Here is a 15,556-nt window from a genome sequence, read left to right on the forward strand (position 1 = left end):
AATTCATCCAACAGATGTCCAGTAGGGTTGAGGTCAGGGCTCTGTGCAGGACTCTCGAGTTCCTTCACACCAAGCTGGCCAAGCCATGTCTCAATGAAGCTGGCTTAGTACACCGGGGACAGTCATGGGGGAACAGAAAAGGGTCTTCACCAAACTGTGACCACAAGGCTGGAAGAGCACAACGGTCTACAATGTCTTCTAAATCTTTGTAGCATGAGCGGTACCCTTCAGTGTAGACATCTAAGCTCAATCATCTGGCAGGAGTCCTCATACTTTTGGCCATATAATGGCCTTTTGCACAATTGAAGGCAGTGGGCCAGCATAAGAGCCAGGCAACCAAATTTCTAGAAGGAGGCCAGCAATGGGCAGTAAATTTTTAGTTAAAAGTTAAGGTTGCCTGTTCCTTCTGTACCCTGGAGACCTCAATGTTGAGTTCTCCCTGCCATAATACCTGGTTCCCAGGTGTGTAGACCTAGGAAGTCAGCACACGGATGGCAGGAACAACTCATAATGGTCAGGTGTACAGACCCGGGAACTCAGCACAGGGATGGTGGGAGCCCCTCATAATGGGCACAGCGGGTGTACAGACCCGGGAACTCAGCACAGGGATGGTGGGGGCCTCTCATAATGGGCACAGCAGGTGTACAGACCCGGGAACTCAGCATGGGGATGGTGGGAACCCCTCATAATTGGTACAACAGGTATGCAGACTTAGAAGCGTCGCAAAGGGATGGTAGGAGCCCCTCATAATGGGTACAACAGGTGCCCATGACATTGAATGGTGGCTCGTAGATTGAGGGAGGACTTCCAGCACAAGTCCAGACTTCACGATTGTCCGATTCTTATTTTGACGGGAGCAGCAATTTTCCATGAACTCCACCCATTAGATTTTCTCCAGATTAACAACCCTTCCTGGATCAGTCTGCTGCCGATGGACTCCCCAAAACACAGACGTCTTAAATCTTCTCCGAATTTCTCAGAAGGATCTGATCACGGACACCAAGCAGAGACAATTTGTCTCACTTGTAGAGCGCCATCCTCTTGGACTGGTACATGTACATATAGGCGTCACAGAAGAGGCGTTTGGCGACACCTTTCATCTCGCGGGGGTTCTGGCTGATGAGGTCTTTCAGCGGGGAGGCCAGGTAAGTGGCCACTTCTGGGCAGAGGCTGACTCGAGGGATGTTGTAGCCATTTTCGCTACCTGCGGGGACAACATGGCAGAAGGTTAAAGTTGACCAAACTCATGAGGAAGCCAAGTCAGTAGGCGTTGCTCCAAAAGTACATACATTTAACCAGTTTAGCCCGCCCCCTGTACACCCCTATGGCAGTGACGTGCGGTACCTCTTGTTCCGGGTGACGCATTCCCCAGCATGTCCCGCCTCCTGCCGGACGAAGCCCAACCCCCAATCCATCCCCAAGCTAGTCTAAAGGAGGAAGGGAAGAGCCTCTCTGTCCCTCACTTCTCGTCACTGCTGAGGCATCGAGATCGATGGCCTCAGTGTTTTTTGTTTCTTAGATCAATTTTTCAATAGGAAGTAAGCGAACACATACCGTTGCTTGCTCACTTCTCGATCTATCCCTGCAGAGAGCGGTGACTGTCACTCACGGCTCCTTGCAGGGAATTCGGGTGGGTATTCGGGGCGGGTACAGCTGGCTCTGCCTCTAGATAGGCAGAGCCAGCTGTCACTCACGCAGTTGGGTGGATCCCGACATTACTGTCGAGATCCACCCAGCTGCGTGACAAAGAGCGCCAGCTGAGCTTTACTACAAGAATGAATACACTGCAGAGGCTACAGTGGTGTAAAACTGGCCAGTTAAAAATTAATCAGGAATAATAGGCCTAACTGGTGTATGCCTAACATTTATTTTATCTACGGGCATGGGAAATGGGGGTCGGGGGGGTGCAGTCAATTTGAGTGTTATGTTGTGCAGTGGTTTAGGTGCACACTGTTTTTGCACTTAGTTCCGTTTCAAATGATACAGCAATGTGATGTGCTCTGAACAAAAGGTAGAGGATCAATAACAAGTAAATGCTGTGCTTTGAACAATTTAAACTTCAAAAAGGCCCTATCAACCCAAAATGATACGAAAACCCCAAAATACCACCGTGAGTGAAAGAAGCTTTTCGGTTGATTTCTCACCATATCGGTCGGCCATGCTGTCGAAGAACATCCAGCTTCCCTTCTCCACCCCGTACTTGACAAAGGACACGTAGTGACTGGTCTCTATGCACAGCACAGCGAACAGCTCCAGAGTCTCCCGAGGGATCTTCTTTGTCCCCTGCGCTTTCAGGCAGGTGTCCGGGATCTTTAGGGGGACGGGTTTGTGATTCTTCCGCTTGTGATGGTTGTGAGCCTTGAGGATAAAAGGAACTGGAATCAGCTGAAGTCAGAGGTGCGGGCATGCCAGAGGAACATCATACGGATTTGTAATTTACACACAGAACATTTCCCGAAGTCTGTTTTCCTGCACACATTGGATCTGCACTCCAGTACACACAGCTCACTCCCCAGTATCCATGTCACCAGTGAGATCTGCACTCCAGTACACAGCTCACTCCCCAGTATCCATGTCACCAGTGAGATCCGCACTCCAGTACACAGCTCACTCCCCAGTATCCATGTCACCAGTGAGATCCGCACTCCAATACACAGCTCACTCCCCAGTATCCATGTCACCAGTGAGATCTGCACTCCAGTACACACAGCTCACTCCCCAGTATCCATGTCACCAGTGAGATCTGCACTCCAGTACACACAGCTCACTCCCCAGTATCCATGTCACCAGTGAGATCTGCACTCCAGTACACACAGCTCACTCCCCAGTATCCATGTCACCAGTGAGATCTGCACTCCAGTACACACAGCTCACTCCCCAGTATCCATGTCACCAGTGAGATCTGCACTCCAGTACACACAGCTCACTCCCCAGTATCCATGTCACCAGTGAGATCTGCACTCCAGTACACACGGCTCACTCCCCAGTATCCATGTCACCAGTGAGATCTGCACTCCAGTACACACGGCTCACTCCCCAGTATCCATGTCACCAGTGAGATCTGCACTCCAGTACACACGGCTCACTCCCCAGTATCCATGTCACCAGTGAGATCTGCACCCCAGTACACACGGCTCACTCCCCAGTATCCATGTCACCAGTGAGATCTACACTCCAGTACACACAGCTCACTCCCCAGTATCCATGTCACCAGTGAGATCTACACTCCAGTACACACGGCTCACTCCCCAGTATCCATGTCACCAGTGAGATCTGCACTCCAGTACACACAGCTCACTCCCCAGTATCCATGTCACCAGTGAGATCCGCACCCAGTACACACAGCTCACTCCCCAGTATCCATGTCACCAGTGAGATCTACACTCCAGTACACACAGCTCACTCCCCAGTGTCCATATCACCAGTGAGATCCGCACTCCAGTACACACGGCTCACTCCCCAGTATCCATGTCACCAGTGAGATCTACACTCCAGTACACACAGCTCACTCCCCAGTATCCATGCCTCCAATGCCTATGCTTATTGTGGTTTACCTGCTGAGAACAGAGGGCACAGTATTGCTTTAGGCCGTGCTGGGAGAGGAGGTCATCCATGAAGCAATCAGGACATTCATAGCTGGCCAACTGTCCACACACGATGCACTCCCGGGGACCTGCCAGAGACACAATGTATGTATAGATTTAAGTTTGATCAGCTTCCCTTCATGCTCCAATGTAACATTTTAAAAACATACATCTACATCATTACACGTGAATGACAGGCACTGTGATGATGCCCCCTTAGAGGGCACACCCATGACACCCTATACTCACAGTATGCCCTCAGTCTTCTGACTTGAATGATAAACCCAGAAGAATAAGCACATCTTGTGGTGAAAAAGTATTTTTGGATTGAAGGTGTGTACTGCAGCCACAACTATATTTTCTATTTTACCTTTTAACCTTTCAGATATAAAATAGCGTGTGATGCCAATATATACAATATTTCAGTATTTAATGAAAGTGAAGTCTCCCTTTAAATTTTGGTGGGAAACTCACTATCGAGCAGGAGATCTGTTATGTCCAACTCCAGGGAGGGAACAATTTTACTGAACATCTTGTACTCCTTCCCGAACCGCGGCATCTGGATGATGAAACACGATGGAACCTGCGAATGTGAAAAACGGACTCTTTAATCAAACCTGCGTACTGTAAACCACACATGCCAACATATGTATCTCAGTCTTTGGGACACTGTCACCTCCTGCCCACGGGGCAACACTTGACGCAGCACATTGTACTACACTAGTGCCGCTAGCCGGTGCTGACAAGTACAGAAAACTCCTATTGTCCTCAGTGCCATCGGGGGGCACAAGTGCCATGTGCTATATACCAGGCAAAACTTTCACATATGAACCTATATACAATGTACAATTTTCTTTGGATTTACCATCAATTATGTAGTACTGGAGCCTCATTCTCATTTTATACTAAAGGAATGGATTTGGGAGAACGTGCAGAGATTTGTATAGCGTGTGGCCAGATGTAGGAACATTTACCCTCTGTGTCCTGGTCACCATTGTCCCTTGTACAGAAAATGATGGGAAGCCAACATTTTTGAGTTGACACAGTCACAGGCAGTGCCGGACTTCCCACAAGGCCAACCAAGGCCCGGCCTTGGGGCAGCAGGGGTGTGGAATTCCTATCACTCGACGCGCGGGACATGAATTTCTGGGCGCCAGGCGGGTAGTTATTTTCTACAGTTAGCCCGGCTTTGGGCAAGCAGAGCTAAATGTACAGCGGGGAAGCCGCCGCTTGTTTTGTACAAGTGATCTCTATGATTTCGCCTAGATTGCTTGTATGCAGCCTGCAGGTCTGCCAGGTTGGTGGGTATGGGGCGCATTGAGAAACCTGGCCTTGGGGCAGCAGAGAGAGTAAATCTGGCCCTGGTCACAGGAGGTTCAGGGCAATGTTCCATTGAGGTCCCCTGTTCTGATGACCACTGCCTAAGAGGGATTTATCTTTGCTTTAGGAGGGTTCCTCTTTTTTCATGTTGTGTCTTAAAGGAGAACTATGGGGTTAGGACTTTCCCCCATAGCTCTCCTAAGGGTAACGGGAGGACACAAACTAGCGTCCTCCCGTCACCCTAAGCTCAGTATAGCGCGAGCCACAGCTCCCTATATACTGAGACGCCGCAGGCGGAACGGATCCCGACAATTATGTCTGGATCCGCCCAGCTGCGTGAGTGACAGCTGGCTCTGCCTATCTAGAGGCAGAGCCAGCTGTACCCGCCCCCTCCCCCGTCTGTTCCGCCAGTCAGCGCTGGAGGATCGGAGCGGGGAGGGGGGGAAATCCAGTCCCTCCCCTGTCACGGCTCTCTGCTGGCACAGGATCGAGAAGTGAGCGAGCGCCGGTATGTGTTCGCTCACTTCCCGATCTACTGAGCCGACCTGTGACAGTCTCATTGTCACAGGTCGGCTCAGATTATGAGGCTGAGTGAAAATCACTCGCCTCATAATTCTCCTTTAAGTAGAGGGTCTATCCAAAGCTGAAAGCATATGTTTGGCTTTGCATACAGTGAGCCCATCAAATAGAACTAGGGGAGCTGACCTAACCAACTTGGTTTATAACAATGCAGGCTCAGTGGTGGTCACCTTCATTCCCTACTTTGGTACCCATGCAAGAAAATCCCTTGTTTCCCATAACCCCCCACCAAAATCCTTCTCTCATATTAAACATTCCATTGAAGCAGTTGCAGCTGGAAGATGATTGGTCCCCAGGGGCATCAAGAAATGTTTTTTTCTTGGCAAACTTTTCATATAAAATTTCCCTAGTGACTCAATGACCTAGAACAAGTATGTGACCAGTAAGGTTAGGACCCCCAGCTGGACCATGTCAATGTGTGACTAGGTATTGAAACAACAATAAGGGTGACAAGTGTGGCCTGTACCCTCATAAACAAGTCCACATTACATTCCCTTTAAAAGACAATGACCCCATACCCCCCCTCCCCCCCCTCCCCCCCATCATCATCCCGCACTGTGCCCTCACCTCGGCCAGCTTGAGGTTGGAGTGGTGGAAGGACTGCTCCAATAGCTGCTGGACGTTAGGAACTGTCATCTCCTGCTGCTTCTCTATGAAGATTTGGTAGCAATAACACTCTTGGACACCCTGGACCTTCGACCTGTTGGGGGGGGTTGGAGATCACAATATGACGAGAGGAACAAAATGCCCAAACAATGAAACAACGGTCCTATTTAAATGGTTCTGAGTTACATGTGCGGTGTGTATGTTCACGTGCACTTTTTATTTCGTATGTAGAAATGTGCAACATTGGCCCGTGTATTTATAGGCGTTCCCCCACAACACGTCATTAAGTAATGGGGTGATCGACTCCACCAGCAGCTCCTGCTCAACAAAACAGTGATAGAGCCGCACAGCAGAGGCAAGGCGCGTCTACCTTTCCTTGGCTAGAGTTTGGGAGCAATCCAGCTACAGCATGAAGAGGAGGTATATGACCGGCTCCCAAATCCTGCATTACCTTCCTCTCACCAGGCCAGAATTCTTCCTCTATTGCTGATGCTCCACCAATCCCACTATAACTCTGCACACATCTAGAGTTAAAGCTCACATTCTTATCGAAAACCAGCTGATGGTGCCTTGCGTCTCTGCATTGGACCGGTTCTCACTGCTGACATGGAAAGTTTTTTTTGTTTTACAAAATCTCATCTGAGGGGGTCACGTCGGGTAAATAGACACCAAACATGTTAAGCTTTAAAATTGCGCGCACCCGCGACATCGCAGAAAACTCCCATACCTAAAATTGGCCATAGGTGACGCTTTAAAAGCTTTTACCGCTCATCAGATTAGTGTTATCAGTGATTGATGGCCCTAGACTTATTGCTCTCACAGCGACGTTCGCGGCGATATGTAACATGTGCGGCGTAATGGGCGTTATGGGCGCAATCGTCTTTTTTGCTCGTATGCGCCCCGACGCATGTTTGCATGCGTGTATGTATGGGTGGGGACTTTAAAAAAAATGTTTTTAATTCTTTTTTATGTGTAACTTAATTTTTTTTTGGGGGGGGGACTTTAATTTATTTTTCCTATTTTTTTTTTCCCACTAAACTTTATTGCTATCACATACGGGGGCTAATAAAACCCCCCTATGTGATAGCAAAATATGTGACAGGTCCTCTTTATGGAGACATCAGGGGTCTCCAAGACCCATAATGTCACCTAGGACCCCCAAAAGAAGCTGATGAAGCAAAGATCTGCTCCATCAGCTTCTCTCCAGCATCTGAAGCTGGAGAGTTTCAGTTGGTGAAGGTGCTCTCCGCACACCTTACAGCAATCCCGGCCAATAAGAACGATGGTGCTTGTAGTAACGACCACGGATGGCGCCGTGCAAAATACGAGATAAAAACGACAGGTCACCAGCACTCAGATAATTTAAATAGATATGTCCTTTTTAATGGACAATTGTGTCACGGCGGAGGGGGGGGGGCACCGATCGTTACCCCATACAAGCGATCCGCCGGCTCTGCAGTATGTTAACAGGCATCGCTGCCTGTTTTTAAATATCGGCCCCCGTCTAAAGACGCCCGCTCAGATCTAGAGAGCTCCCGGCCGGCCCGGAGGTAGTTAACTGACACATTTCCATTACTGACTTGAGTCAGCACTTAGATAAGGATGGCCACATAAAAGGTGTTGAAGGGCCGCATATGCCCCTTCTGGGCTCCATGTTGGGCACCAGGGTCTAATACATTTGCCATCCAAGTCCCAGAATAGAGAACTAACACTTACTGCAGCTTCAGCAGGGGATCGGCTCTGAGGATTCGCTGCATGATCAGGTTCAGGAACTCCTCCGGGTCTGGGAGCGAAAGAGTAAAAATACAAATATCAGAATTTCTACAGACACACTCCTATATACACCCCATTATGAGGAGCTCCCACCATCCTGCGTTGGGTTGCAGGGTCTGTACACCCGCTGTGCCCATTATGAGGAGCTCCCACCATCCCTGTGCTGAGTTCCCGGGTCTGTACACCCGCTGTGCCCATTATGAGGAGCTCCCACCATCCCTGTGCTGAGTTCCCGGGTCTGTACACCCGCTGTGCCCATTATGAGGGGCTCCCAACATCCCTTCTAGATTTTATTTATATTATATGATAAAGGATGTAACAGGAGGACATGGAACATATAATAATGAAAGGGCCCCGGATCAGGGGCACATAAAACTTCCAGGTGCACAGGGGCAGAGCCATGAATTGTGGAAGGGAGATCTAATTGTTGGACATAAGGAGCCAGGGGCTGACTCACACCACCATGCTCCAGCTATAAATGGAATATTATTCTTGTGAACTGACCCAATAAAACTGAACCTGAAGTTTAAAATAGAAAAATACCAACCAAGCCAAGTGCTGCCAACTGGATATCTCCAAGAACTATTCTATTTCCACTATAAATTATCTTCACAAACAAAATCCTTTCATGAGAAATGGGAATTGAAGATGCATTGCGGTATGAGGAGCAGGGCAGGAAAGGGACGGGGGGACCCTATAGAGACTCCACTTGGGATTGTTCTGTCTTCTACATAAAATGTCCACATGAGTCTCTACACGGGACGCCATCATTGCCCTTTGCCCTCATTAGGGATGTGGATTGGGCTGTAAATGTCCCCCCCGAGACCCACCAGCTCCATGTCTCTGGTGAAGTGATAGCGATACCTTTCTCCGAGGTGGTGAAGCTGGGGCACTGACTCTCCTGCATCAACTGATGTCGCAGCCTCATCACACTGTCCGCAGAGACATATCCGTTCCTGCCAAGGAGGCCAATTGGTTAGCGGCAATCATTATCTTTATCAGAGATTCCATTATTTTATATATATAAAGCAGAACATCGATCAGATATAAAAACAGCGTTCAGTCCATTCAGGAATTCAGTATAAAAACAATTGCAGCTAGTATACATTGTCCTCATATCAGCTTCCCATAATTGTGGTTGTCAGTTGATGAAGGTCACAGTTCCTAACATAACTCTACAGCAGTGAGTAGCAAACCTTCGGCCCTCCAGCTGTGGTGGAACTACAAATCCCATAAGGCATTGCAAGATTCTCATAGCCACAGACATGACTCCCGAAGAGAGATTCTTAATGGGATTTGTAGTTTCACCCACAGCTGGAGGGCCGGATGTTTGCTACCCCTGGTCTACAGCTTTATGGCCCTTTTCTCATGAAAAATGCTGTTCCAAATATCACTACAATCTTTATAATAAAGTGCTATAATCATGTTCAGTAGACATAATGTGGCCCACCATGCATGGTGTAAATAATAATGATTCCAGTGGAGACATAGAGGGTTATTCACAAAGCGGCCGAAGGCAGCCGAGTGACCCAGCCGAAGCGAATTAAGCCGAACGTTGTACATCGGCTGCCTTCAGTCAGTGCAGAAGGACTTTGGCTCTGTTCACACCTAGGCATATCGAATATGCGTGTTTATCGCGCGTTTTTACTGCGATTCGCGGTAAAAAAAAACGTGCGACAAATGCGCGTTTCCGAGGGCTACTTGGCTGTATCCCAATGGAAACGCGCAACAAAAATGTGCGACAAATGCGCATTTCCGAGGGCTACTTGGCTGTATCCCAATGGAAACGCGCAAAGAAGCTCCTGTACCTTTTCAGGCGTAGGCCGTTTTGTAGCGCGTTCAGACGGGCTGAAATACAGCAAGGTGTGAACCATACCCATAGAAAACAATGGGATTTGAGCGTTTTGTAGAGCGTTCGTAGAGCGTTGAACGCGCTACAAACCGTACAGGTGTGAACCAGGCCTTTGACTCAGGCGATCCAACATCTGGATCGGCTGAGCCGAAGCTCCGGCAGCTCACTCGCTGCTATTCACTCCTATTCTCATATATTCCTATAGGGGCCGAACGGCAGTGAGTGAATAGCCAAAGGTCACCAAGCGACAATCGGCTCGGCTATTCTGCTCAGTACCTCCGTGGTACCGAGCGGAATAGAAAATAAGTTAAAAGAAAGTTAAAAAAAAAAAATGAACAAAAGGATTTTAAAAAGGTTAAAACATAGGAAGATTTAAAAAAAAATGTAAAATATTTTAAAGAAGCTAGCTCCGCCCAACTGTTTCCTATTGGCCATCGCCTGCTAGAGTCTTCTAGCAGGTCCCGGCCAATGAATAACAACTGGGTGGAGCCGGCCGTGACGTCCCGGCCGGCTCCGCCCAGCTGTTATTGTTTAATGACAGATCAGCGTCCCCAGGTCATTTGGGGACGCTGATCTGTCATTACAGCTGGGCGGAGCCCTGCCCAGCTGTCATTTGTGAGCCGCTCGGCCGCCTTCGGCAGCTATACGGGCTATTGTGAATAGCCCGTACAGCAGCCCTTCAGTTCGACTGAACTAAAGGGCAGAGGTGGCCAAAGAGAGCTGAAGGATCAGCCTCTGGGGAGGGCAGATATCTGGGGGTATAGGGGACCTTTATAACAAGGGGTATCTGAAGTCCCCTTGTTATAAAGGTGGTTTGTTCATGCATATAAGTCCTCCTTACCAACCCCCACATCACTTTTGGAGGGCCAGATGTGAAGAAGAGGACCTTGTCCCTCAACAATGGGATAGTATGCCTTGCAAGGGGGAGGGCTATGCCCCTTAATAATTTTTCCCCAAAAAAGTCAAAAGCATATAAAAGACATCCACACCATAAATCCATCATCAATCATGCTGTTTGGTGATTTAGATTAATTGTAGATCCATCACCAATCACGATGACCTACTGCTGCCAGATGTTCCCTCACTGCCTAACGTTTCCCCGTCATCACAACAACCTGTTGCCCAATGACAGCGTCAACAGGTTTGCTTTAGAAAAAGAACCTTGTGAAGGTGTCTTCTCTGGATTGAGTGTAGGTTAGGTGTGAATTACATTGACTTCCTGTGGCTGGAGAGCTGCTGTAAAATTAGGGCCCACCACAGCTCCCCCCTTCTACTAGCACACTGAGTACCGATATGCAGCATCTGGGAGTCAGGTGATCATTCCCAGACCACTAACTACTTCAGAATAGGTGCTGCAGCATTCAGGAATTCCAAATGGAGACAAATCTCATGTCGGGCCCAAGTTTACAGCAAAAGATCTCCGAATAGCTGCCATAGAGGTGAACGTAATTTAAGACTTTACACCTAACACCTCCAGGTCCAGAGGTTGGATCTTCATAACGTTCCTCCTTTATTTCTCTCATTTGGATGTAAATGTGGGTGGTCTCACTTGCGCAGGGGGTTGACAATCTCCTCCCTTAGGGTCCTTTGGATCTCTCCATCAGGGTGGGACGCCGGTTTGAAGAGTAAAGAGTCCAACGCTGAGCTACAGGAGAAGAGGCTGCAGAGAGAAGGCAGAGGAGGAAATCCATTACAATGGACACCCAGACACATTTTTTTTGTGGGGTTGGGATACAATGAGGAAAGGGGTACAACCTCTGTCATGTTTTACTGCCAACGTTTTATATAACACAATGTCATCTGAATCTTTCTCCGGTTAACCATGAGGAGAGAGAAATGCTGAGGAAGGGATGTTCAATTCTTCTGCATACTAAAATGTAACTATAAGTGTGATATCGATCATTTGAATCAAACAATATTACATATACTAATACAGTTTTACATAACATAATGTTCTTTCATATATTAATGCCCTAATAAGGTAATGTAGTAAAAATACAACATAGTTTACATACACTATATTGCCAAAAGTATTGGGCCCCTCCCCCTCCAAATCATTGGATTCAGATGTTCCGTGACATTTGCTTGCTACTAAATATTCCGCAGTCACCTGTTACTGGGATTATAACAAAGTGGAAGCAACCGGGAACAACAGCAACTCAGCCAGGAAGTGGTAGGCCACGTAAAATGACAGAGCGGGGTCAGCGCATGCTGAAGGGCACAGTGCGCAGAAGTCGCCAACTGTCTGCAGAGTCAATAGCTACAGACCTCCAAACTCCATGCGGCCTTCAGATTGGCACAACAACAGTGCGTAGAGAGCTTCATGGAATGGGTTTCCATGGCCGAGCAGCTGCATCCAAGCCGCACATGACCAAGTGCAATGCAAAGCGCGGGATGCCGTGGTGTAAAGCGCGCCGCCACTGGACTTTAGAGAAGTGGAGGCGTGTTCTCTGGAGTGACCAATCACGCTTCTCTGTCTGGCAATCCGATGGACGTGTCTGGTTTTGGCGATTGCCAGGAGAACGGTACTTGCCTGACTGCATTGTGCCAAGTGTAAAGAATGGGGGAGGGGGGATTATGGGGGGGGGAATTGTTTTTCAGGGGTTGGGCTCCGCCCCTTAGTTCCAGTGAAGGGAACTCTTAAGGCATCAGCATACCAAGACATTTTGGACAATTTTATGCTCCCAACTTTGTGGGAACAGTTTGGGGACGGCCCCTTCCTGTTCCAACATGACTGCGCACCAGTGCACAAAGCAAGGTCCATAAAAGACATGGATGGGGGAGTTTGGGGGGGAGGAACGTGACTGGCCGCACAGAGTCCTGACCTCAACCCCATAGAACACCTTTGGGATGAATTAGAGGCGGAGACTGCGAGCCCCTCCCCCAACATCAGTACCTGACCTCACAAATGGTCCAACATTCCCATAGACACACTCCTAAACCTTGTGGACGCCTTCCCAGAAGAGTTGAAGTTGTTATAGCGCCAAAGGGCGGAGCCAACCCAATACTTAACCCTACGGACTAAGACTGGGATGCCATTAAAGTTCATGTGCGTGTAAAGGCCGGCGTCCCAATACTTTTGGCAATATAGTGTATCTCAATAGTCTCATTGTCTGACTTGTTTGTCTTTAACTTGGTTGATAGATACTCTCTGTAGAGCTTTAATTGTCACTTTTAACACATATAGGATTACCTAGAAAACCTTCTAGACATAACCAAGATGAAGAATATTTTTACATGGACTCCTGTAGTCAGCTTGTGTTTTACCAAACCTGGGCAAATAAAGTTATAGACTCATCATTTAGGGTCCTTCTCATGTACACATAGTCCCTATACAAACATGACTAGTAAATAAGTATAAAAAGAAATATCTCTTAAAGTTGTAACATGAAAAGGAAAGGGGAGGGGACTCTAGGGAGGAGCCTGTTCTGGTGGAAACATTACAAAAATGGGATTTCACTTAACTTCAAAGTGATTTTTTTTACTTCCTGTCTGGGCCCTAGGCAATAAAGCCCAAAATATCCAACTATTCCCCACTTTATCCAAAACTCTTAAAATAAAAGTTTAGGTTGGAGTTTTTCCCAGTTATCCACATGGAATAAAAAAAACAACAACCGTGTTCTCTTTTTTACTTTGGGTCAGCTCAAATGTAGAGAGCAAAGTTGTGTTGCATTCAAATTCAAACAGAAAAATCGAGACCGCAGTTAGAGTCCCCACCCCTGAGGAACCCCTGACACGCCAAGTCCCTCCCACTAGGTACCTGAAGAGAGCAGAATCCATGTAGCAGGAGTTGCAGTGGCCCTGTATCCCTTTCATATCACCCTCTAAAATATCCACAGCAGCACCTCCCTGCAGCGGGGGGACCTTCCCAAGTACTCTGTTACCTTCATCTCTACCTGAAACAGAGCAAATTGAAAAGAGACTTTGGTGCATTCAATATCATCATTTATGCTTTAAAAACATCACCCCCAGAATATTTGATGTGAGCTGCAGATGTATCATTAGGCCCCATTCACATGTGGCGACATACCTTTGCAGCGGCCGGGATAGTGCGCCTTTCGGGGCGACGTTCCAGCGACGGTAGCGCGACCTTCTCCGTCGGGCTCCATAGAAAAAAGCAAAGTCGCGCAAAATCCGCCGAAAAAAGGGACCTGTAGAAGCGACTTGCGACATGGAGCTAAGACAGCTCCATTGACTATCATTAGCCGGCGACTTCTCGTGATATCGCGCGGCAAAAATGCGCGATATTGCGGCGGAAATCGCGCCATAAGTCGCTACATGTGAATGGGGCCTTAAAAGGAAAGGTTGCTACTGCTATTAGTCGTGATCATTTTAACTTATAATGTGGCCAACTCATGTATAAAGATTGCATAGTGATGATCTTGGTCGTCCATTGGTGGTTCTTTGTTTTAGCTCCACCCCGTGAGGAGATCAAAGTAACTCACCGTGCCCATCAACCTCCAGGCTCTTTGGTTCATCGACTTTGCTAGACAGGAAGCGGGTGTCCGGCTGACATGCTTTCAACTTGACAAAAATTCCTCGCTTTGGGGCACAGGAAAAATACCGGAATCCCTGCAAGCTGCCATCGGTGCAACCTTTATCTTCTTCCTGGGAGGACGAGAACACATTTCAGTCATCAGAGAGCTGAGCTGCCTACCACAACTGGATGATCACATGACATTATCACTGGCTGCTGTCATTGCATTGGCTCTGGGTGATCACATGACATTGGCTTGTATTGGCTCTCAATTTTCATATGACATCATAACTGCCAGCGGTAACCATTATTATCTAAATAATAATATGACATCACACTGCACTGGAATGATCTCACAATATCAACAGCTACATTGGCTTTGATGAGTCATATCTTGACTATCAGTCTGCATTACTTTGTCTCTAAGTGATCATGTGACATCACACTTTCACCACATTGGCTCTGAAAGGATAACATATATTTGAGGCACCCAAACTTATTAGATGAACTTATCACACTACACGCCTTTCCGACATTGGTTCCTAGAGCTTATGTGACCAGGTTATTGTGTTATGACTCCAAAAGGATCACATGACATAGTGACACTGCCAGCCTTCACTACATTGTGTTCAAGTGATCATGTGACATCACTACAATGGCCCAAGGTGACCTTATGACATCACATTTCCAGCTTTCACTGCATTGGCATGTGTGACCACATGACGTTCTATGCTGTCTGAGTGATCATATGATATCTCCACACTTCAATTATTATTATGATTATGATTATACAGGATTTATAGAGTGCCAATAGTTTGCGCAGCGCTTTACAATATAAGGAAGACATTACAATCACAATACAATTCAAGAACAAGATGGTAAGGAGGGCCCCGCCCCTGAGGGCTTACAATCTAAAAGAGGAGGGGCCAGTGATACATGAGGAGGGAGCTGTGTGGGGATGAATTGTATGAGAACGTGATGGTTGAGCGGATAGGTTGAGGTGGGATCGGCTTCCCTGAAGAGATGAGTCTTAAGGGATCGCCTAAAGGCAGTCAGAGTGGGAGACAGACGGACAGGTTGGGGTAGAGAGTTCCAGAGGATGGGAGAGACTCTACTGAAGTCCTGGAGGCGAGCATGGGAGGAGTTGACGAGGGAGCTGGAAAGCAGGAGGTCCTTGGAGGAGCGGAGGGGACGGTTGGGGTGATACTTTGAGACAAGGTTGGAGATATAGACGGGGGCGGAGTTGTGGATGGCTTTGTAAGCGGTTGTTAATATTTTGAATTTTACCCTCTGGGCGAGTGGAAGCCAGTGGAGGGATTGGCAGAGGGGGGCGGGGGATGGAAGCCATTGCAGGGATCGGCAGAG

General features: G+C 47.9%; 1 protein-coding gene and 1 long non-coding RNA gene across 2 annotated transcripts in view; both read right to left on the reverse strand.

The window, feature by feature from the left end:
• Positions 1-912: 912 nt before the first annotated feature.
• Positions 913-15,556, reverse strand: part of LOC108789043 (ubiquitin carboxyl-terminal hydrolase CYLD-like) — a 23,540-nt gene continuing 8,896 nt past the window's right edge. The window contains exons 5-14 of the mRNA XM_018558967.1: positions 14,160-14,322; positions 13,475-13,610; positions 11,264-11,374; positions 8,727-8,818; positions 7,806-7,872; positions 6,051-6,183; positions 4,059-4,167; positions 3,555-3,673; positions 2,145-2,358; positions 913-1,204 (exon numbers count right to left, since the gene is read on the reverse strand). Coding sequence (XP_018414469.1) covers positions 1,020-1,204; positions 2,145-2,358; positions 3,555-3,673; positions 4,059-4,167; positions 6,051-6,183; positions 7,806-7,872; positions 8,727-8,818; positions 11,264-11,374; positions 13,475-13,610; positions 14,160-14,322 — 1,329 coding nt within the window. The 3' untranslated portion in view covers positions 913-1,019. The remainder of the gene's footprint in view (positions 1,205-2,144; positions 2,359-3,554; positions 3,674-4,058; positions 4,168-6,050; positions 6,184-7,805; positions 7,873-8,726; positions 8,819-11,263; positions 11,375-13,474; positions 13,611-14,159; positions 14,323-15,556) is intronic.
• LOC108789044 lies at positions 2,612-3,518 on the reverse strand. Its single transcript, XR_001941374.1, has 2 exons — positions 3,385-3,518; positions 2,612-2,644 (listed from the first exon to the last, which is right to left on the reverse strand). It is a non-coding gene; the product is annotated as an uncharacterized LOC108789044 (long non-coding RNA).

The sequence above is a fragment of the Nanorana parkeri genome, unplaced genomic scaffold (assembly GCF_000935625.1).
Source record: "Nanorana parkeri isolate BGI_ZX_2015 unplaced genomic scaffold, ASM93562v1 scaffold371, whole genome shotgun sequence".
Classification (NCBI taxonomy): Eukaryota; Metazoa; Chordata; class Amphibia; order Anura; family Dicroglossidae; genus Nanorana; species Nanorana parkeri.